This window comes from Oryx dammah, unplaced genomic scaffold (assembly GCF_014754425.2).
Source record: "Oryx dammah isolate SB20612 unplaced genomic scaffold, SCBI_Odam_1.1 HiC_scaffold_29, whole genome shotgun sequence".
Lineage (NCBI taxonomy): Eukaryota > Metazoa > Chordata > Mammalia > Artiodactyla > Bovidae > Oryx > Oryx dammah.
In genome coordinates this window covers 48244803-48268464 of record NW_024070213.1, presented here as the reverse complement: position 1 = coordinate 48268464, position 23662 = coordinate 48244803, and the positions used below count along the sequence as shown (strand labels likewise).

General features: G+C 37.8%; 1 protein-coding gene across 5 annotated transcripts in view; it reads left to right on the top strand.

Annotated features, from left to right (window-relative positions):
* Window positions 1–23662, top strand: part of RIC8B (RIC8 guanine nucleotide exchange factor B) — a 102869-nt gene that overhangs the window by 16255 nt on the left and 62952 nt on the right. For all 5 annotated transcript variants that reach the window (XR_005719912.1, XR_005719910.1, XR_005719911.1 and 2 more), the window contains exon 3: window positions 20559–21167. Coding sequence is in view for 2 of the 5 variants with exons in the window: in XM_040234790.1 (XP_040090724.1) it covers window positions 20559–21167 (609 nt within the window). In the remaining 3 variants the exon portion in view is untranslated. The remainder of the gene's footprint in view (window positions 1–20558; window positions 21168–23662) is intronic.

The window sequence follows — 23662 nt, the reverse complement described above, 5'->3', positions numbered from 1 at the left end:
GTGACTGCAGCCACGAAATTAAAAGACATTTGTTCCTTGGAAGAAAAGCTATGAACAACCTAGGCAGCTTATTAAAAAACAGAGAGACATCACTTTGCCAACAAAGGTCTGTATAGTCAAAGCTATCGTTTTTCCAGTAGTCATGTGTGGATGTGAGAGTTGGATCATAAGGCTGAACATCGAGGAACTGATGCTTTCCAGTTGTGCTGGAGAAGACTCTTGAGAGTCCCTTGGACAGCAGGGAGATCAAACCAGTCAATCCTAAAGGAAATCAACCCTGAATATTTATTGGAAGGATAATGCTGAAGCTCCAATACTTTGGCCACTTGATGCGAAGTGCTGACTCATTGGAAAAGACTCTGATGCTGGGAAAGATTGAGGGCAGGAGGAGAAGGGGATGACAGAGAATGAGATGAGATGGTTAGATGTCATCACTGACTTGATGGACTTGAGTTTGAGCAAGCTCTGGGAGATGGTGAAGGACAGGGAAGCCTGGAGTGCTGCAGTCCATGGGGTTGCAAAGAGTTCGACATGACTTAGTGACTGAACAACAGCAAACTGATAGAGCCAAGATCAGAGCTCCTACTTTCCTCAGTCCTCAGTTGGAAAGCTAACTAACCAGTAGGGACAGGGATAAGGTCAGCATTTCTCATCCTGCCCCAGCCACATGTCACTGAGACAAAATTCTGGGTGAATTATAGCTGAGAGATGGGGTCTCTCTTCTTTCGCCCAGTCTCCACTTGTGCGTCATGGGCTCTACCTTGAATAAGGCAACATTGAGAATATTGGGGCACCAACTGCCCTTGCCCTGGCTGGTGGGACAAGCAGATTTGACCTTGGAATCTGAGGAGGCAAATTGAGGAGTTTTGGGCCTGCTACTACTCCCCTGTCTCCTCCAGTTGAACTCTCAAGGAGGTGTCACCTAGAAAGAAGCATGCTGTTGTCTCTGCCCTCAGCATCAGAACCAAGGTTCAGGAATTTTGCCAAGAGAAACAAGCAGACCTTATAACAGTAAGCTCTGAATCTCTCCCTAGAGGGACCAACTTTTTGCTACAGTGTGAAGTTTCTGCCTGAAGGTATGGGTTGTGGTGAAAGGAGGAGTTGGGAAGAGACTGACATTTTGATTGGAGTTGTGGGGCTAACCAGACAGTCTAGCTAGTTTGCTAGAAAGGAAGGAGGAAAGACAGCTGGGAGGAACCTTCCTGTAATTAGAACAAATCTTAAATACTTACCTCAGGAACTCTCTTCAAAGGAGCTGTAATAAATTAGTTCAGTCTGTAGAGCAATTTATGCCCCAGGACGTTGTTGAAGACAATAGATCAATCATTCTGCAGTTAGTAGAGCTTAACAGCTGGGTGTGGTCAGGGAGAGAAAGTCAAAGAGAGGCCTGCCAAAGCCACTGTCATCCCAGGATGACTGTAGCATACCAAAGGGTGAGACCCATGAGGAGCTACATCTGCAGGGAGGAGGAGGAAAATATACTCAACTAAAATAATTCATCTAGTCACTGAGCAAATAAGAAAAATATCAATAGCAAATCTTGGATGGCATAGGCAATACCCAGTGTTGATGTATTATTTAAAATGGCTTCAAAAAAAAACAAAGCTATATTTGTTTCCCTATGCACTGGGGGAAAAGCAGGCAGTAGAAACTGCCTGTGAGAACAACCAGAGGGTGGATTTAACAGACAGACTTCAACATATTCATTATAAATATATTCAGAAAGGACTTCCCTGGTGGTCCAGTGGTTACGACTCTGCTTTCACTTGAGGGGGCTTGGGTTTGATCCCTGGTTGGCAGAAGTTCTGCATGCTGTGTGGTGTGGCCAAAACGAAAAATATTCAGAAAAGTAAAGGAAATCATAATTAAAGAAGTAATACAAAATTTGATGATATCACAACAAATGACTATCAATACAAAGATAGAAATGATTAAAAAGAAAAAGAAACAAATGGAAATTTTGGAAGTGAAAAGTACAATAATGGGAAAAAGATCACTAAAGAGGCCCAATGTTGGGTTCAAACTGTCAGAAGAAAGAATGAGCAAATATGAAGATAAATTAATAGTGTATACAAGGTAAAGAACAGAGAAAAAAGAATAATGAAAATGAGTGCCTCAGAGAAATATGAGATGATGTTAATGTATCAACATACATATAATTGGAGTACCAGAGGAGAGGAGAGAGAAAAGGGAAGAAAAAATATTTGAAGAAATGTCTAAAAACTTCCTAAACTTATTGGAAAATAACTTACATATCCAGGAAGCTCAATAATGTCCGAGGAGAATAACCTCAAAAAGATCCATAGACACATCACAATAAAAATGCTAAAACGCAAACACAATGAGAAAATTTTGAAAGTAGCAAAAGAAAAATGGATCATCACTTACAAAGCAGTCTCAATGAGATACACAGCTGACTCCTCATCAGAAATGTAGGCCTGTGGCAATGGAATAATGTATGCAAAGAGCTCAAAGAAAAAACCTCAACCAAGAATCTTATATCCAACAGAGCTATCTTTTAACATTAACATTAAGGGAGATAAAAACATTTTTAGATAAATCAAAAAATGAATTTGTTCTAGACCCACCTTACAAGAAATACTAAAAGTCCTTCAAACAGATAGCAAGTTACCTCAAACAGCGATTTAAATCCACACAAAGAAACAAAAGAGAACTAGTAAAGGTAATTATGTAATTATAAAAGATAATATAAATGCATATTTCTTCTCCTGTTCTTTTAAATGATCTTAAAAACAGTTGTATAAAACAATATCTCTATAATATATTGTTCAGCTAGTAACATACAGAAACATCGTATATTTGTCAGAAATAGCACAAAGGTTGATGAGAGCAAAGTTGTACTGCACTAAGGAAGTGACTCTAGATAATAAAGTCACTATTTGGTTCTAGAGAACCAAAAATTATACATAAGAAGGCCAAAATAACAAAAGCTGTAAGTATATACCAGCTGTCGTTTCTCCTCAGTGACTTCAAAAGACAAAATTATATATCAAGTAATCATTTTTTATATGTATAACAATAATGCCACCAAAGAGGGGAAAGGGACAGCATCATATAGAAGCAGTATTTCTACACCTCACTGGAACTAATGTAATTTGAAGCTAATTCTGTTAAGATATATACATATATAAGCTATCTAAGCCCTAGAACAACAACTAAGGAAATGACTCAGAAAATAATTCCCTTTTGTAAAAGACTACAAAATGCTATTGAAAGAAACTAAAGAAGATCTAAGGGCTTCCCTGGAGGCTCAGTGGTAAAGAATCTGCCTGCTAATCAATGCAGGAGACACAGGTTTGATCCTCAATCTGCGAAGATCCCACATGCTGTGGAGCAACTAAGCCTGTGCACCACAACTACTGAGCCTGTGACCTGGAGCCCAGGAGCCACAACCACTGAGCCCTGCACACTGCAGCTACTGAGACCTGAATGCCCTAGAGCCCGTGCTCCACACCAAGAAAAACCAACACAGTGAGAGGCCTGTGCATCACAGCTGGAGAATGGGCCCCGCTCCCACAGCTAGAGAAAAGCCCATGTAGCAATGAAGACCCACCACAGCCAAATGCAGAGGGTTGGACGGTGAAGAAAGTTGAACACCGAAGAATTGATGCTTTTGAACTGTGGTGTTGGAGAAGACTCTTGAGAGTCCCTTGGACTGCAAGGAGATCCAATCAGTCCATCCTAAAGGAGATCAGCCCTGGGTGTTCATTGGAAGGACTGATGTTGAAGCTGAAACTCCAATACTTTGGCCACCTCATGCGAAGAGTTGACTCACTGGAAAAGACCCTAATGCTGGGGCAGATTGGGAGCAGGAGGAGGAGGGGATGACAGAGGATGAGATGGCTGGATGGCATCACCAACTCAATGGGCATGGGTTTGGGTAGACTCTGGGAGTTGGTGATAGACAGGGAGGCCTGGCATGCTGCGATTCACGGGGTCGCAAAGAGTCGGGCACGACTGAGTGACTGAACTGAACTGAAAAAGAAATTAAAGAAGATGTAAAGAAATGAGGAAACATCCCATGTTCATAGTTTGGAAGATTTATGCTCAGATGGCACTACTTCTCATTTTGATCTGTAGATTTAATGAGATACCTCTTAGAATTCTGGGTAGCTTCTTTGTACAAATTGACAAGCCAGTTCTGAGATTCATATAGAATTGCAGGGGATCCAGAAGAGCCAAAACAATCTTGAAAGGAATAGACCTGGAGAACTTACAACTCCCAACATCAAAACTTATTACAAGGCAACAGTAATCAAGACAGTGAGTACTGTGACACAGAGATAGATAAACATACATATGGTTGACCTTTAAGCAACTCAAGGTTTAGGGGGCCAATTCCCTGAGCAGTCAAAAACCCATATGTAACTTTATAGTTGGTCTTTCACATCCACAGTTCTGCATCTGCAATTTCAACCAACTGTGGATCTTGTATGTATTTACTGGAAAAAAAAACCTGTATATAGATATAGATGTAGATCAATGGAATAGTATTGAGAGTCCAGAAATAACCAGTGTGTGTGTGATCAACAAATTTTTGACAAGAGTGACAAGACCATTCAGTGGGGAAAGAATATTTTAACAAATGGCACTGAGAAACTTAGCTACATATAAAAGAATGCATTGAACCTTTAATTCACACTATGTGCAAAATTTAACTCAAGATAGATCAGACCCAAATGTAAGATCTAAAACCATAAAACTCTTAGCAGGAATGTAGGGTGTCTTCATGGCCTGCATTTGGCAGTGGATTCTTAGATAGGACACCAAAAACACAAGCAACCAAAGAAAAATCAATACATTAGACTTCATCAAAGTTAACTTTTGTGCTTATACTATCAAGAAAGTGAAAAGAAAACCCACAGAATGGAAGATAGTATTTGCAAATCATATGTCTGATAAGAGACTTGTATCTAGGATATATAAAGAACTCAATAATAAAAAGACAATTGAATTTTAAAATGGGCAAAGGATCTGAATATACATTTTTCCAAAGAAGATATACACATAGCCAATCAACATGTGATGCTCAACATCATTAACCATCAGGGAAATGAAAATCAAAACTGTAATGAGATACCAGTTTATACTCAGTGGTATGGCTAAAATCAAAAATGTCGGATAATAAGTATTGACAGACAAGGGATGTGGAGAAATCAGAATGCTCATACATTACTGATAGATTAGATTACTGCATATAAAATGATGTGGCCACTTTGGAAAATAATCTAGGAGTTCCTCAAAGGATTAAACAGAGTTACTATATGACCCAACAGTTGCACTCCTAGGTATCTACAAAAAAGAAATGAAGATATGTGTCCACAGAAAACTGTGTACTTGAATATTCACAGCAGTATTATTCATAATAGCCAAAAAATGGAACCAAACCAAATGTCTATCATTTTGTGAATGGATAAATGGAATGTATTATAGCCATACGATAGAATATTATTTATCCATAAAAAAGAATAAAAGTAACTGTTATAAGTGCTTATAACATGGATGAACCTTGAGCATATTATGCTAAATGAAAGAAGGAAGACATAAAAGACCACTTAATGTACAATTCCATTCATATGAAATTTCTAGAATAGGCAGATCTGTAATAACAGAAAGTAGATTATTGGTTTCCCAGGGGCTAGGGAGAGAGGGGAATGGGGAGTTACTGCTAATGGGTATTGGGGTTTTTTTAGGGTGATGAAAATGTTTCAAACAGTGATGATGGTTGCACAAGTGTGAATATACTAAAAATCAATGAGCTGTATACTTTAATGGTAAATTTATGATATATAAATTATGTTGATAAAGCTGTTATTAAATACTACATGCCCATGATTCCAAGCACTATGTGAATAGTAACACCTTTAATCCTAATAACAAAGCTAATAAATGAGGTATTGTTTTCTTACTTATTTTACAGATGAGGAAACTAAGGCACACAAAGAAATTACTTGCTTAAACTAGTGAAATAAATTACTTGCCTAAACTTGTGAAGTGGGAGGACATGATTTAAGCCTGTGCAGTGTGGTCCACAGCCCTTGTGCTGCACCATACTGCCACTCATTAATAATTGAGTTGACCTGTGTATAGCTTATGAATTGATCCTGTTTTCTGATTGTAGGCTCTAACTCTCTCCAGAATTTGAGATTTGTTGCAGAGCATAAACAAAACTTTGACACTGAGTTAATTAAAACCATTGACAGAAAACAGAAGCCCAGGATTTACAGTATGACTGGATAGGGTAACTAGTGTCAGCCCTCCCCATAAGCAGTACAGTACTTGACCTGTAGGCATGCTTCAGATGTCTTTTATGATTATTATTTTGCCTAAAATGTAGGGTTTTGATTTTTTTTCTTCTCAGCAATTAGCTCTTCCTCACACAGTTTGGCCATGTACTAAGGAAAGGGTATAACATGTACATCTTTGGCTAATTGAGAACTCAGGACCTGAAAGAGTTCCAGGCTGAACAGACATTTCCAGTTCCCCATTTATAGATGAAAAACTGAGAGGTTGACTTACTTGAGGTTATGAAAAATGAGTGGAGGATCTGGGACTCAACTAGGTCCTCTGCCTCCTTTCCTGCCTTCAGTGGCTGTCATTGCAGGGTGGCTCTTCGGGAACTTACAGTATAGTAAGGGACCCGGAATATCTTCCAGGACAGTGATTCCTTCTAAGGTGTCTTGTGCTGAGGGTAACCAACCAGAATCTGACTGAATCTTTCAGTAATGGGATCTCCACAGCAGCCACTTTGCTGTTAGATAACTTTGTTAGAGAGTTTTTACTTGTATGAACTCTACATCTGCTTTAATTGATCCTCCTGCTTTATCCCTCTCTGCCTCTGCCTTTGTCCACCACTTAGCTTGTCTTCTACCTTCTTTCCCCTGCTCCATCTATCTTTCATTTTTTCCCCTACTTATTACCCAGCACTCACATTTATCAGGAAGCTTTTTCTAGCTAAATTCTCTATGTAGTTTATTCCTTTAAGCTTTAATACACAGCTTAAATTGCTATGCATTGAAATACATTTACAGTCCTTATTCATTTTACATATGTTCAGTCTCCATAGTATTGTAAATAACTTGAGTTATGTGCTTTTTTTTTTTTTTTGAGTTATGTGCTGTTATAGCTCCCTAACCCCAACTCAACCTTTTGTCGCTTGGTTAGTATTTATTTCTCTTGAATAGTTTGCATGTACTTGAATTTTAAATTGAGAGCATTTTAAGTTACGTGCCTGTATCAGGCCTGTGTGCGCAAGTGCTCAGCAGTGAACTTGATAGATTCTAAATGGATACTACAGAATCTATAAAACTAATACAAAATTGCCATGTTATAACATCTGCACTTACCTTTTCAAGTGGCTTTGGCATTAAATGGAAAATATAGATAAAAATTTCCTAGCCCTATTGTGCTTGTGCAGAGTGTGCCTGTTAATATTACTTGATCTGCTCGTCCATCTGGCCATCTTTATGAGGTAACGTGCATAAGTGTCTATTCTATCCCAAGCACTGTGCTAGAGATCTTTAAATATATCATCTCATTTAATATTTATAAGCCCTAGATGTTATTCCTGTTTGTAGAGATGAGGAAATTAGGTGCAGTGATTCTAAAAAATTTGCCGAGGTCATACAGCTATAAGCTAGTGTTTGAAACTAGGTGCTTTCCTTACTTCAGTTGTACTGTTTCCTAATAAATAACCTGTGAGATACCTTACTCCTTACAATATATTGTCTCAGATGCTGTTCATGTTAAATAATATATAATATTAATAATATAGATCTTTCACAATAATTCTGTGAAATAGATATATTTACATCTTACACATGATGAAATTTAGCTTCAGGTAGAATAAATAAATTGCTCCAGATCCAAATTCAAAAAATAATAGAACTAGGAATTAGAAGAAGCCCAAACTGTTTCTGTGCTTTTTTTCTGCTATACCACTTGTGTGTTCTTGTGCCTTTGAAGACCTCTAACATCACAGCTGTCTCATTGAAACAACTTCACTCTTGTCCTTATTGTTGGCTGTCTTAGTCTGCTCATGCTACTATGACAAAATACCAAAAACTGGGTTGCATAAGCAAAACAAATTTATGCCTCACAGTTTTGGAGGCTAGAAGTCCAAGATCAAGGTGTTGGTAAGGTAGATTTCCTTCTGAGACCTCTTCTCTTGGCTTATACTCACCTGCTCTCTGACTGTGTACTCATTTGACCTCCTCTTTGTGCAGAGAAGAAAGCGAGTGGGGAATGAGTGAGCCAGCCCTCTGGTGTCTCTTAAAGGATACTATTCCCATAAGACCAAGGCCTCTCCTTCATGACCCCATCTAACCCTCTCAAAGCCCCATCTCCAAATACCATCACACTAGGATTAGAACATCAACATATGAATTTAATGGGGATACAAATATTTAGTCCATAACTTCAGTTACCATCAGAGCCCCTGATTATCTTCTCTAGAGGCCTGGGCAACTAGAGCTGAGATCTAGGGATTTAGAGTATTTTAGAGTGAAGAGGTGAGCATTGTGGAGTAGATGACGCTGGAGACAAAGAAATTCCAGAGAAACCTTATATAGGTAACACTTTGATACACTGAAAAAGACAAAAAGCTGTAGAGATCCACGGGATGAGAATCTATACCAGCCACCAAGATATAGAGTATATGTTGTGACGGAATGTATATCTTCCAGCTTTGTTAGTGTGCTTTTATATAATCAAACTATGACTTGGCTAAGAACTCAGTAAAGATTAAATGTGATAATGTTCCCTTATTTGGCAAACTAAAATGCAACAAATGATAATGCTCCTGTATTTGTCAGTATATTAACTTAAAATACTAAAATATGTTTTGTATAGGTAGTGAAGAAGAGCGTTTTCTGAAAAATAGACTCTTGCTTAAGTAGTAAGAAAACCAGAGTTGGCTGGTACTGTATTTGAAGAGAAATTAATAGTTTTGACATGCCCATTTCTGCCCTCAGTCAAGAAGGGAAAGGCAGCTGATTGGTTTTTAAGTTTTCATTTACAGCTAAGCTATTTTTCCCATCTGTTAATGAACTCTTGATGATGCATCATGTCTTTCTCAGGATTGCTAATTAGCAAAGAAACTTGAGCCAAACTTACATAATTGTTGTTACTGTGAACTCTCAGTCTTTTGGCAGATCACCATGATATAGAACACAGCCAGAAGGGTTGTATTATTGAAAAAAAATGTACATGTGCAAGAAGGGGAGCTAAAGGTGAAATTAAGGGAGTGAGATAAAAACTTCATTCACAACGACAGTATCCATTAACTAAAAAGTGATAATTACTATTGCCTCCCATAGTAAAAGTAGGAAAAAAAACCCCAGTGTATAGGTATCATATCATATTAAACTAAATGTAATTGAAACTAGCTTCATGGGCATTTATTTATATTTCGCTTTTTATAAAGAGATTTCAAATTTGACCTCCAGAATCCTCTCTGACCTTTCTTAGAAGTACAGTGTAGAATCCTGGCAGTAAGTCATTAATTGTTTAATGTTTTTGTAAAATACTATTTTTTTAATAGGTCTGTCTTCTGGCAGTGACAGCACTGTTTCAACTATTGATTATAATAAGCTTATTTTAGAATTTAATACATCTCTTTCTGTCTTGTGCATATGCATGTGTGTGTGCACACATGCACACACACACATTACTGTGCACAGAGGGCAAAAGTTTAGAACTATCAGATTTAGGTGGCTGACCTTCAGCTCCAGTTAAGAACTAAAATTAGATCCCTGTGGAATATATATCCAGTGACATCCATCAGAAAAGAGTGTAGGCATAACCCTGAGAAGCCAGGGAGGCATCATTCAAGGGACTTTGCCTTAACTACAAAACTGTTTCCCATTTGAATTTTTATCTTAAAAATTCATGTGACTTTTTGTATTGTGAGTTGTAACACATTTGTTTATTTTCATGTAGAAACACTTCCCTGTTTCCACCCTTGATAAATCTTTTAGTAAATCTTTTAGTTAAAGAGGATGCACAAGGATTGTCCTGTGACTTTAAGTATCTCTGGCATTGTGCCAAATCTCCCAGATGAATGTGCCTATTTTAAGAGCAGGGTTCTCTCCCATCACTATAGGAACACTGGTTGATTGCAGTGAGAGCATAAATCAAGCATGTGGCTAACATTGCAGACATAATGGACAAGAAGGTGGGGGTGGGATGGGGAATCCACTCTTATTAAAGAGAAAGTATTTAATTCTATTAAGGAGAATGGATAGGTATTTCAGCACACAATAGAAGACCAGAAACAGTAAATAATAATTAGAACCATGTTTAAGGACTTGTCTGTTTAAGGAGAAAAAACAATCAGTCCTTAGTAATTCCTTTCACAGACCTAGCTTATCCCAGAATTGCTTTGAATGTTGTAACATTCATTTTTTATTTATTTTGTCACCAGATACCAGTAGAATGAAAAGAGAATAGGACTGGGAGTCAAATAATAATCTTAGTCCCCTTTTCCATTGTAGCTTTCTATGCTGCTTAAGCAAATCATTTAGCTTCCTTGGGAGTCAGTTTTCATTATCTATAAAATAAATCCCCTGATCCTGAGTATGGGCTTCCTAGTTGGCTCAGTGGGTAAAGAATCCACCTGCAATGCAGGAGATACAGGTTCCATTCTTGGGTTGGGAAGATCCCCTGGGGGAGGGCATGGTCACCCACTCCACTGTTCTTACCTGGATAATCCCATGGACAGAGGAGCCTGGTGGGCTTCAGTCCAGAGGGTCTCAAAGAGTTGGACATGACTGGGCACACACACACAATCCTGAATATGTTATTAAGTATTATTTTCTAAAAGGATTCTATGGTCAAATAAATAAAGGAAGTATCAGCTTAAAAAACATGTTTCTTTTCCACAGTTCATCTGAGAATCTTTAATATTTTAATAAGCCTTATAAATTTCCCAGATTTATTCTTTAACAAAACCCATTTTTTTAATAGAACCTTTTGCACTGCTAGTGTTTATTGATGTTAAGTAGTCATTATAGCCCTTTATAACTCTTAATATTCTGATTCTGGAAATTATTCTCATTTTGTTTGGCTCTTCGACTGTTTTCTCGCCTGTAGTTATCATAGGGTTACTGCCAAGTTGAACTCACTGCCTCTGCTGTGTGTGTACTCTGCCCCTCTTTCCAAGTTGAACTGGAAAGTTATTGCATTTTCCTATTTCTTATAAATAAAACAGACATTAGTTTAGTCCTTGTCTTTTGCAGTGTTCACTTTCTCTGTTCACTGCCATTTCATTTTTGAGTTGGTTGTTCAGTCATTGGCCCATTTTTAGAGGTCTTGTTCTTAGAAATGTACAATTTTGTCTCTTACTGTGTACCATCCTCTCATTTAATAAGCAGCACTGTAATATATAGGGTATTATCCCCATTTCACATGTAATGAACCTTATGCTCAGAAAAAAACAAAATAACTTGCCCAGATCTCACAGGTAATAAAATAGCAAAGTGAAGTCTCTCTGACTTGGCAACTCAAATTTTCTATTATGGCATATGCATTATAGTTATAGTGGTAAACTGAGTATTTTATTCTAAGGCAGCACATACGTATTATCTTATTTAATTCCCCCAATATCCCTATGAAGTAGATACTATCATTCCCATTTTATCTTGAGTTTAGTAAACAGACATTTGGTGAATTGTTAATGAATGGGTAAATAGATGAACAAATGAATACACAAACCAACCATGGCACAAACAGGCCAAGTTGGTCTGAGTCTTGGTATTAGATATAGAGTAGTTGCTTAGTCATTGAAAATGTTAATTGCTCAGTCATGTCTGACTCTTTGTGACCTCATGGACTATAGCCCACCAGGCTCCTCTGTCCAGGCAAGAATACTGGAGTAGGTAGCCATTCCCTTCTCCAAGGGATCTTCCCAACTCAGGGATCGAACCCACATCTCTTGAATTACAGGCAGAGTCTTTACCATCTGAGTCACTAGGGAGGTACAATATCACTTATGTTACTTATGGAATGATGGTATAAGAGGTTCTATATGGGGCATCATTAGGACATCATATTTCAAAGGTACATTCTTAAATGTAAAGCCAAGTTGTTGCAACAGAGAGACCCCAATGAAGAAGTGATTTAAGGAATATGGGCATTTATTACCTTTCCAAATAACAGTTCATAGGTGATCAACCATGCAAGTGAGTAGCTCTGCTCCATGTGTTGATTCAATGACCTAGCTTCTTTACAGGTTTGTCAAGTCATATCTTTGCCATTGAACATTGTCTTAGCCTATACTGGGCTGCCCCTTCCAGGTTCTGGGCTGCAGAAGGGGACAAGAAAGGGGAGAAGGCATGCCCAATATTGTAATGACCCAAACCTGAAAAGGGCATACAGTGTGTCATCATATACTCCATTAGCAAGAGTTCAATCATATGGCCATGAATAAGAGCTGAGGAGTCTAGTGTAACCAGGCAGCCATGAAACTTGCTACAGTTCTCTTACTGTTTAAGAAAGGGAGGATGGATTTTGATGGACATCTATCACTTTTTACCACAATGCCTAATAATTAAAGCCTTAATAAGTTCCCTGGTGGCTCAGTGGTAAAGAGTCCACCTGCCAAGGAGAAAATGTGGGTTCATTCCCTGGGTCTAGAAGATCCCCTGGAGAAGGAAATGGCAACCCACTCTAGTATTCTTAGCTGGAAAATCCCATGGACAGAGAGAGGAGCCTGGCAGGCTACAGTCTATGGGGTCGTAAAAGAGTTGGGCACGATTTAGCGACTGAGCAACAAAAACAAAGTCTGTTTATGAGGCATTATAGTATTTCCTCATTACTCTGGGATCTGAGTTAATTTTACTGTCTTCATTATATATTTGAAGAAAACATATGGGATAAAATGCATTCTCTAGAGCAGTACCTTCACATTATTTGTGATGAAGGATCAAGTTTTTTGCTTATTTGTTTAATTTTCCTCTAATTTGTAATAGACCAGTAGTTTTGAAAGTACAATAAAAATGAATCATTAAATAATTACATTCTTGGATAGCAAAGTCAAATCACTATAACAGTTTCTGAATACATATTCTCAACTTTTTATGTGCTTAGTCACTCAGTTGTATCTGACTCTGTGACCCCATGGACTGTAGCCCACCATGTTCCTGTGTCCATGAGGATCTCCAGGCAAGAATACTGGAGTGGGTTACCATGCCCTCCTCCAGGAGATCGTCCCAACCCAGGAATCAAACCCAGGTCTTCCTCATTGTGGGCAGATTCTGTACCGTCTGAGCCACCAGAGAAGTCTAAGAATACTGGAGTGGGTAGCCTATCCTTTCTCCAGCAGAACTTCTCGACCCAGGAGTCAAACTGGGGTATCCTGCATTGCAGGTGGATTATTTACCAGCTGAGCTACCATGGATGGTCTGATAACAGACAGTTTGTGAACTGGCACCAATCTGCAGACACTTTTGAGTAGTAATATTTATCTCAAAAGTATTTTCTTACTACCTCTTTGGAGTTGCCAGAGTATAATAGACTAACTATGATGTCTATATTATAAGGAAAGACATGTTCTTTGTGTATATAAAACTTGACTTTTCTCTTTTAAAAATATTTTTAGAAATAAACTTTTAGGATAGCATATAAATCATGATGGATTCATTATTTGAATGCTCATATACATGTCATAGCCTGTTTTCGCTTGTTTCATAGTTGAAGTTACAGCTAATCCTAGTTTACAGATTGATAGTGAAACGCTTACCATTCTGGAGCTGGAAGAAGGTTGCCTAAAAGAGTCTTGATGCACGACATAGAGGAAGAAGAAAATCTAATAAAGTGACATGCTGAGGGTCACAGCTAAATGAGAGATAGCATAGTATGATCATGGACTTAAGTGGAAATCACACTGGAGTCAGATGATCTAGATTGAGTCCTGGCCTTCTACTTCTCAAGTTAAGTGTTCTTAGGTAGTCGTTTAAAGAACCATATAGTCAGTGTTCCAGAGAAGGCAATGGCACCCCACTCCAGTACTCTTGCCTGGAAAATCCCATGGATGGAGGAGCCTGGTAGGCTGCAGTCCATGCTAAGGGTCAGACACGACTGAGCGACTTCCCTTTCACTTTTCACTTTCATGCATTGGAGAAGGAAATGGCAACCCACTCCAGTGTTCTTGCCTGGAGAATCCCAGGGACGGGGGAGCCTGGTGGGCTGCCATCTATGGGGTCTCACAGAGTCGGACACGACTGAAGTGACTTAGCATAGTCAATGTTCAGTAAGTGTTCCTTAGATTGAGGAATGTATATGAAAGTTTTTTGTAAACTATACAGCACTTAAGCAAACAATGTTGCTATTATTAAAATTATGAAGTCATCCCTTCTGATACTAAGTCCACTGCTTTTCCTGAACTCTGCTATATTTCATGCTAAACACCTGTTGAAAACAGGAGTCATATTTAATATTGTATCAAATTAAAATTGCTCGAGAGGGGATAGGCTACCCACTCCAGTATTCTTGGGCTTCCCTTGTGGCTCAGGTGGTAAAGAATCCTCCTGTAATGCAGGAGACCTGGGTTCGATCCCTGGGTTGGGAAGATACCTTGGAGAAGGGAAAGGCTACCCACTCCAGTATTCTAGGCTCGAGAATTCCATGGACTGTATAGTCCATGGGGTCTCAAAGAGTCAGATATGACTGAGTGACTTTCACTTTCAAATTAAAATTATGTTTATAAGGACTCTATAGCAATGTGGAAAAATAAATTTAAAAGACAGGAAACAAAATTATTTACACATGATGATTGTGATTCTGTAGGCTGAAGTAATGTGCTTGTTACTGATACTCAAGTAGATTGACTAATGATAAATCCTTCTGTCCACTGCATATAAAATATGTTAATACTGCATAGTATAATTATAAATGTATTTTCTATTTTCTTTGATAGTTTAATGCATTTTACATTTTAAAGAACATGCATAAGGAATTTAAACTCTTCAGAAAAGAGAACTTTATTTGAAGTCACATGATTTTTGCTTTTCATATAAAAAGACTTTTTTATACCATAGGACAAACCATCTTACCAGTATAATCACAAGAACAGTGTTTACTTCTTCCTTCTTAGAAAGGGCAACTATCCAGACAACATTAGTTGACTTCTACTAATGCTTTAAATTCAGGGAACTTCTTAGTATAATCAGTTTATATGTTGGGTGCTTATTGTGTTCTTGTTGCTCTGCTGAGGGCTGCAAGGATTATGAAGAAATAAAACACAATAATAGTCACAATTCAAATGTGCTTGTTATGTCCCAGAGACTCTTTCACAACAGCCCTCTGAGATATAAGTGATATTATTCCCATTTTACAAATGAGAAAGTGAGGCTCACAGAAGTAAAAAAAAAAAAAAAATGTCTGAATCATAGTGGTAAAGCTGGCTGTTAAATCCAGGTTTTTCTGATTTAAAAGCCTCTACAGTACATTTTCTTCTCTCATTAAAGAAAGATGTCCTTTCTACCTTCAGAGAGCTTTTAGTAGCTGAGGCAAACTCATAAAAAAACAGGAAGAATTCACTAAATACCAATGATTGCTACAAATTTTGGTATGGGCATTACTTGGAGAGAAAGAATGTTGGGGGTTGAAGTAGTAAGGAAAAACTTTATATCAAAAGTTAATTTTAAGCTTAGTTTTGGAAAATGGATAAAACTTAAATAATCCAAGAAGGAGAAGGACTGATGCATATACAAGGGAGATGCAAGAAAGCAAAAAAAAAAAAAAAAAACGCCAAAAACTCTACATGAAATGATTCGAAATAAATATAATTAGAGAGGAGGGTTTGATAGGGGAGCAGTATGAAAGAGAAGACTCCAAATGCTGTTCTAGTTCTGGAGTCTATGATAAGTTGAACAAGTTTCAGGCCTAGGACCACTGATCTTAAAGAAGTAATACACTTACACCTCAAGTGATTTTTAATATTTACGAAAAGTAGTGTGACCAGATAATGACATCCCATCCCTGTTCCTGCCACCCTGATATGTCTTTAGGACAGTTGAGGAGAAGTTACGGTGTTTGTGCTAATGGCTTTCAGCTCTGCCTACTTTTCTGTGCTTATCTGGTCAGTTACTCTCAGTTAACCCCTGGTCCCCAACATCCAAGTTATATCAGTCCATTGTTAGTTGTAGTTCATTGGTTCCTAGAGTGTGACTCCTGAACTGACAGCAACAGCATCAACTGGGAACTTGTTAAGAGTCCCAATTCTGGCCTCATTCCAGACTGACTAAACCAGAAACTCTGATTCAGTCTGTGTTTCAACAATCCTCACCTAGAGATTATGATACTGAGTGAAATAAGTCCGAAAGAGAATGACAAATACCATATGATATCACTTATATGTGGAATCTAAAATACGACACAAGTGAACATATCTATGAAACAAACACACTTAGACATAGAGAACAGACTTGTGGTTCGCCATGGAGGAGGGTGAGTAGGAAAGCGAAGGACTGAGAGTTTTGGACAAACTATTATATATGAATGGATAAACAACAAGATCCTGTTATACGGCACAAAGTCCTATAGTCAGTATCCTGTGATAAACCATATGGAAGAGAACATGCAAAAGAATATATACATATATATGTATAACTGAATCACTCTGCTGTACTGTAGATATTAACACAAGACTGTAAATCAACTCTACTTCAATAAAATTAACAACAACAAATAATTCTTTTAAGAGATTATGATGCATGCTGAAAACCATTACTATCGTATACTCTAGGGTTTCCATTCGGGAGCAAGCTACCAAAAATTTTTTGACAAAACATGGTATTAACATTGATAATCTCAAACTTGAGTCTCTGCCGCTGGGTCTTACAGCCTAACTTTATGGAAATAGCCATGGCTACTAAGCTAGTGGGGGGTTCCCAGATGGCTCAGTGGTAAAGAATCCACCTGCCAATACAGGAGATGTGGGTTCGATCCCTGGTTCAGGAACATCCCCTGGAGTGTTCTTGCTGGGATAATACCATTCACAGTGGGCTACAGTTCATGGGGTTGCAGAGAATCTGACACGACTGAGCACGCACACTGCAACCTAATGAGCATTTTTAAAGGGCTTTTTGTCAGCCTCTCTGAAGTAATTATACTTTATGAGCATACCTAAGCTTTGCTTTATGACTTTAGTTCATTCCTGAAAACCTTACCTCTTAGTGAAAAGATTTTAAAGCAGAAGATATTTCCATCAATTTTAATGGGAAAAAATTATGTGTTTCATGGTTATCTAAGATACCAAAATAGTTTTCAGATTAAAAAATATATCAGTTGAACTGTGATAACAAATTTGTATAAATAAATACTTAGAAAGTTAATAAAAACAGTTTGTACTTAAAATGTTATGTAATGATGATTTATTGTACTTGCAAAAAGAGGAAGAGAAGACTTGATAGTGAGAGGTGGCTGGTGGTAGAGGAATACAAAGGAATTATTCTTTGGAAGGGGTTGGAGAGTCAGGTAGTAAACTTTAAAGCAGATAATCTTTGGGAGGATGTGGGTATCTTGCACTTAAAAACAGCTACAGCACACCTGGGCCTGCCAGTGGGATACAGATGAAAGGAGCGAGATGCCCCAACATCCATCTCACTCTATAAGGAACTAAGTGCTTATTGAAACTAAGTGCTGTATGGAAGGAGAGCAGAGGGAGCAGCTGGGGAATCTTTTGTTCCCTTCAGTCTTCAAATTAAGCCTTAGAAAAAGAGTGGGGTCCTGACTGGTGGAAATGGGGACAGGGTAGGCCATGCTGAGGTAATGGTGGGAGAAGGTTCAGGACGTATTGTCAGGGGACTGGGAGTCCGTTTGGAGCACTTGGAAAGAAAAGGGAGGGTGTATGTATGTGACAGAGATATAGGAAAGGGGACACTGAGCTTATTTCAGCTGCATTCTGTGGGCAACAGGGAGCTATGGAAAGCATTTGAAGAGAGCAAGGCATGTTTTTGAAGGAGTAAAATAAACTGAAAAAAAAAAGTTATAGTACAGGAAAATACCATTAAGGCAAAATAAAGAAACAAGAGCACCTTTGAAACAGAAGTCGTGCATGCACTCAACAGATGGGGGAATCATAAGGAATGCTACCTCTTCAGTGTTCTTACTTGTGGTTCATATGCAAAGAAAAACTTCTGATTCATCCAAATGCGGTACATGGTTTAATTTTTCTTTATAATATTCTCTAAATAAAAATAATTGTATTGAGTAGAGCAATGAATGTGTCTGTTAAATATAACTTCTTATATTTTGAGTACGTCTTTGATTTTTTTTAAAGTTGTAGTACAAAAGGGGAGGGGTTCATTGCCCAAGAAGTGGTATTACTTTTCAAGAGACATTATAACAAAAAGCTACCTAACAGTTGTCATGTGAGGCAAGTCTGTGATGAGAAATGACATGTCTAAAAACAACTGATTGAAAACTATGCTTGAAACAGTCTCGGTTGTGGATTTCCTGCAAGCATTTAGGTGAGGCAGTTTTTAACTCTAAATTTTGTAGGCCTCTCTAATCTCTTTTATGTAGCCTTCTTATGTCCCAGAGTTTTAACAGTCCATTTGGTTTATAGCCTTGGCTATTTGTATTCATACTTTGCTCTTTTTTTTCCTTGAATCTGACAGTGGAGGAAGAAAAAAGTCATTCCTACCCACAGACTTGGAACGGGGGGAGGAGATTTTATTGTTGTTTTTGGTTTAGAAAGAAAAGAACTAAAGATTTCTGTGTTTTATTAGATATGTAGAACATATATAATATTTTGTAACACCTTATTTATTATTTCTTAAATAGGAATGTAGATAATTCCTTCTTGGTTAAAATTATATGGGAGCAAAGGTTATTTAACTCCACCACCCAGGAATACAGCACGTAGGAAACAGTGTGTAAAAGATATTTTTTTTCTTTGTCTTGGATGTGAAAAATCTGAAATTGGAGAAATTTTCCTATTTTATATATTTTTAATAATGGGCATATTATACTTTCCTCTATCCCAAAACAGCATTCATGAAAAAAATGCTTTTATGATGATATTAAAATATTAAGTGGAAGTCCCATCTAGTTAATCAGGTATGTTAAGGGATAGAGTTAACAATGTAGTGAAGTTTTTTTTAGCTTGCTAGGTTAATTTCTTTTCCACCTCCATCTAGAGAACATAGTACATTTAAAATTGACATTTCCATAGCTGTTTGACTCAGATGTACTGAGAAGATGCACATGGCCTAAAATTTCTGCCAAGATCATAATTCTTGACCCACAGATAGCCTCTTTTAGTTAAAGTCTGATGACAGAGTAATAGAAACTTTGTAAAACCTCGTATTGGTCATAGTTGTTGCTTTTGTTTTTATAAAATGTAATGGGTATAGAAATGGTTGGCAGTGGAATGGTTATACCTGCTTTTCCTCATACAAGGTTTGAGGTTCAGAGACCCAGATCTGCAGTTTATGGAGAAGAAAACTGGACATTGACTTTTAAGAGAATTATCAGTGGTTCTTAAATTTGGCAATGACAGAAAAAACTTTTTCAAAAAATTCAAGATAGAGTACACTTGGGTCCAAATAAAGAATTGTTTCTGAGATAGTGGTAGCAAGATTTGGAACCAGGACTACTAGTATATTTGTGTAATCTGTGCCCTACTCCAAGAGAACAAAGGAAAGCTAAGATCCTGCCCACACTTTGAGCTTCCTAAGCCATATGTCCTGGCACAGGGCTGCATGGAGGAAGAGGGCTTTTTTGGTAATTTGACCACCCAGTAGGAACACTGTCTGCAGTTAGCGTGGAGAGGGGCACCTTTTTGCAACTGACTGAAAGGAATCACATATGCTAGCTGAGTCCTCTTTGCAACCCAGTACTTTGTATAATTGTTAGCAATGTTGTCAGCAAAAGGTCTTCTCTGGGGTCATTTGATAATTAAATGTTATTACATATTAGCTAAAGAGAGTTCTAAGATTTATATAACATGGGACTGCTGCCCATAGTACTATAAATTTGGAAAACATTAGCAAGGCTGAAACTGGGCATAAATGTAGGCTTCTTTGTCTTTTTATAAGAGCCTATACTTGTGGCCAAATGTGAACTGGTTCTCAAGGCATTAATTTTTATTTCCAGGAGGGGAATAGCTATGATTCAGATGATTACCTTCCATCCTCATAGTATATGTAGTCTGATATTAAAAATTCTTGAGAACAAACTTATATAAGATATTTGAAACTCATCTGTATAAAGTCACTAATTCTCTTTTAAACTAAGAATATTAGGCTGGAAGTTAGGAAACCCATACTCTTACTGTTGCTACTCCACTAATTCATTCTGGCTTCATACAAGTAGCTTAACCATTCTGGCCCTCAATTTCCAAATCTGTAAAATGAAAGAAGTGCACCAAATATAAGGTCTCTTTCAGTTCTAACATTCTGTGACTTTAAAAAAGTAAAAATCTTTTCTAGCCAGATCTTGAACTGCAATTTAATACACTGATAGAGAAACAGCCCATTTTAAATCACTTAAGCCAAATAACCATATTTTTCATACTCATTCTTATTTTTCAGAAACTCTGTGAAGGCATATTTAAAGTCCTTTTAAAGGACATCCCAACAACATGTCAAGTGTCCTGCCTGGAAGTTCTCCGCATTCTCTCCAGAGACAAAAAGGTTTTAGTTCCTGTAACAACCAAGGAAAATATGCAGATACTGCTGCGACTAGCCAAGCTAAATGAGTCGGATGATTCTTTGGAGAAGGTGTCAGAGTTCCCAGTTATTGTGGAGTCATTAAAATGTCTTTGTAACATAGTGTTCAACAGTCAGATGGCACAGCAGCTCAGTCTGGAACTTAACCTTGCTGCAAAGCTCTGTAACCTCCTGAGAAAGTGCAAGGACCGAAAGTTTATCAATGACATTAAGTGCTTTGACTTGCGCTTGCTCTTCGTCCTGTCACTTTTGCACACCGACATCAGGTCACAATTGCGCTATGAGCTCCAAGGACTACCGCTGCTAACCCAGATCTTGGAAAGTGCCTTTAGCATCAAGTGGACCGATGAATATGAATCGGCCATAGACCATAATGGACCTCCTCTCTCACCTCAGGAGACAGACTGTGCCATTGAGGCCCTTAAAGCTCTCTTCAATGTGACGGTAGACAGTTGGAAGGTGCATAAAGAGGTAAGGTCAAGAAGAGTATTCTCGTCTGCTTGGAATTTCATTGATTTGGGAGCTGCCTGAAACAAAGGAATGCTAAACAGGGAAATGGAAGAAGTTTCCAATTCCCTCATTAATCAGTTATAATATGACTCAGGATACATTTCTTAACCATTTGTAACTCTTATTCTTTCCATCTGTGTGACACTTACCAGAAGAATAGGGTGAGGATGGACTGCTGTTTTGTAAGATGCCAAGTATAGTTCCTTTTTGAGTTATACTATCATGTGTCTTTTTTTTTTTAAGTGCCTCTTTCAGAAACAAGGTTTAAATTATTATAAGAGTTGATGGGAAACAATAATTCATAAAGGTATAGGCATGTTCATTGCCTCTATTTTAGAAACATTGAGATATTTATGCCAGTTGAAATCAGTCAGTCAGAATGGATGTCTGCTCAGAAGAGTAAAAGACACTGTGTTTATCACCTGTCATACCAGTCTCCTGATGTGTTACCCTATCAGAAGTATAGGATACAGCTAGGATATATGCTGATACACCAGTATAATTGCACCAGAATATGGGAAGGTTATTTTAAACCACTTGATTTATTTCTAGACTTAGATACTTTTCTGTGGCTTGGACCGTCCAGCAACCCAAAGTGAGGCAGATTTGATAGTTTATATTTGAGTACCACAAGAACAATATGCTGAATGAGAAGATTAGTTTAAGAAAGTCAACTATTTTCAATGAAGAGGACAAACCTTTTCCCTTGCTTCTACAATCTTAATATTTCACATTTACCCTCTCTCTTTAACCTTAAGTAACTCATAAAATTTAGTCTCTTTCTTAAAAAAAGAAAGAAAAGAAGTATTTTGGTGCCAGAGCAAATTATCTTTTTTGACAGTTGACTTTAGGACTTAAGTTAACATTTTCCTGTGTCCATTTGAGGCAGTTCTCACCATGAATAAAGGTCTATTTTTGCCAGCACCTCACTTTGAAAGGATTATCTCAGTGTGGTGCTATAGGAGCAGTATGCAGGCATCTGAGTTTTAAAGTGCAAATATGTCTATATTTTGAAACCAAATATTTGAAGATCCGTCCTAACAGCTGTTTTAGATGACTGTAGTATGGTTAGTTTTTCCTGGGACTTGGCAGAAAAAGATGCAGAAAGCCCACATGCTCCATTTGTGCTTTGAAACCAAATATTTGGAAGTATTTAAAATGTTATGTCTCTATGCTTATTTGGTACCTTCTATGGTTATTTTTCTTGCACTGTTTGCTTTGGTGTTTTTAAGTTCTCCATTTAGTTGCAAGAGCTTTTCTGAGACTGTTGGTTTGCCATTGTCGGAGGCCCTGTTATTTAAATTGTGTCCAAAATAGTAGCTCAGACCCTTTCAGATTCCTGACAGAAAGGATTTATAGTTCATCGGCTGCACATCAGCATATGTATGGAATGATGTGTAATAAATAACAGCATACTGAGATTAGCCCTAATTAGTGTGCTTCAGTTATAATTAATAGCAGGGCTGGAAGAGGCTTTAGAAAATGTTGAAGTGGCAAATGCTTACTCTGTATTATAGACTGTTTATTTTTCAAAAGATACATGATAAAGGATCAGTAGTCCTGAAGTGGACATCTCAACAAATCCCTTGTGAGTCATAGATCACTGGATACAACCTTTGTAAAATGTACATAGTTAATATGTCTCTGGGCTATTTTGAAATTATCAGAAGTTGTAAACAGTATTGACAACAGAGTCTTGAGTATGGAAAAGGTTGGGCTTCCCAGGTGGCACTAGTGGTAAAGAACCCACCTGCCAATGCATGAGACTTAAAGAGACCCAGGTTTGATACCTGGGTTAGGAAGATCCCCTGGAGGAGAGCATGGAAACCCACTCCAGTATTCTTGCCTGGAGAATTGGACTGCTAGTGGGCTACAGTCCATAGGGTTGCAAAGAGTTGGACATGACTGAAGTGACTTGGCACACACGCACGCACGCATGCATGGGAAAGGACCATTTGAGTCTCCATAAGTCTCTAAATTCAAATTTTAGCAAGCATTTAGTCAGTCAACAAATATTTATGAACAATTCCCAGGTATTACCCAGGCATTGTGAAATATATTGGTGAATAGTACTAAAGCAAACTTCAGTTGTATTGGTGAGACAGATAATTAGTAAACAAATATGTAATTTAAATTGTGTTAAGTGCTAGGAAAGAAACAGTACAATGATGGAGAATATTTACTATAGTTAGAGAAGACCTCTGAAAGTCTCTCCTGAGATCTGAAGACTGAGAATGATTCAGCCTTCTAAAGAATGAGGGGAGGAAACCTTTCTCAGAGATTGAACAGCATGTGAAGAGACACAGAAATCAGAGTATAGAGTACTTTTTATTGAGGTGTCTACAGCTTGACTATGATGCTTTGGATGTGGCCAACAAAATTGGGATCATCTAAACTGAGTTGGACTTCCTTGGTGGCTCAGACAGTAAAGAATCCGCCTGCAGTGCAGGAGACCT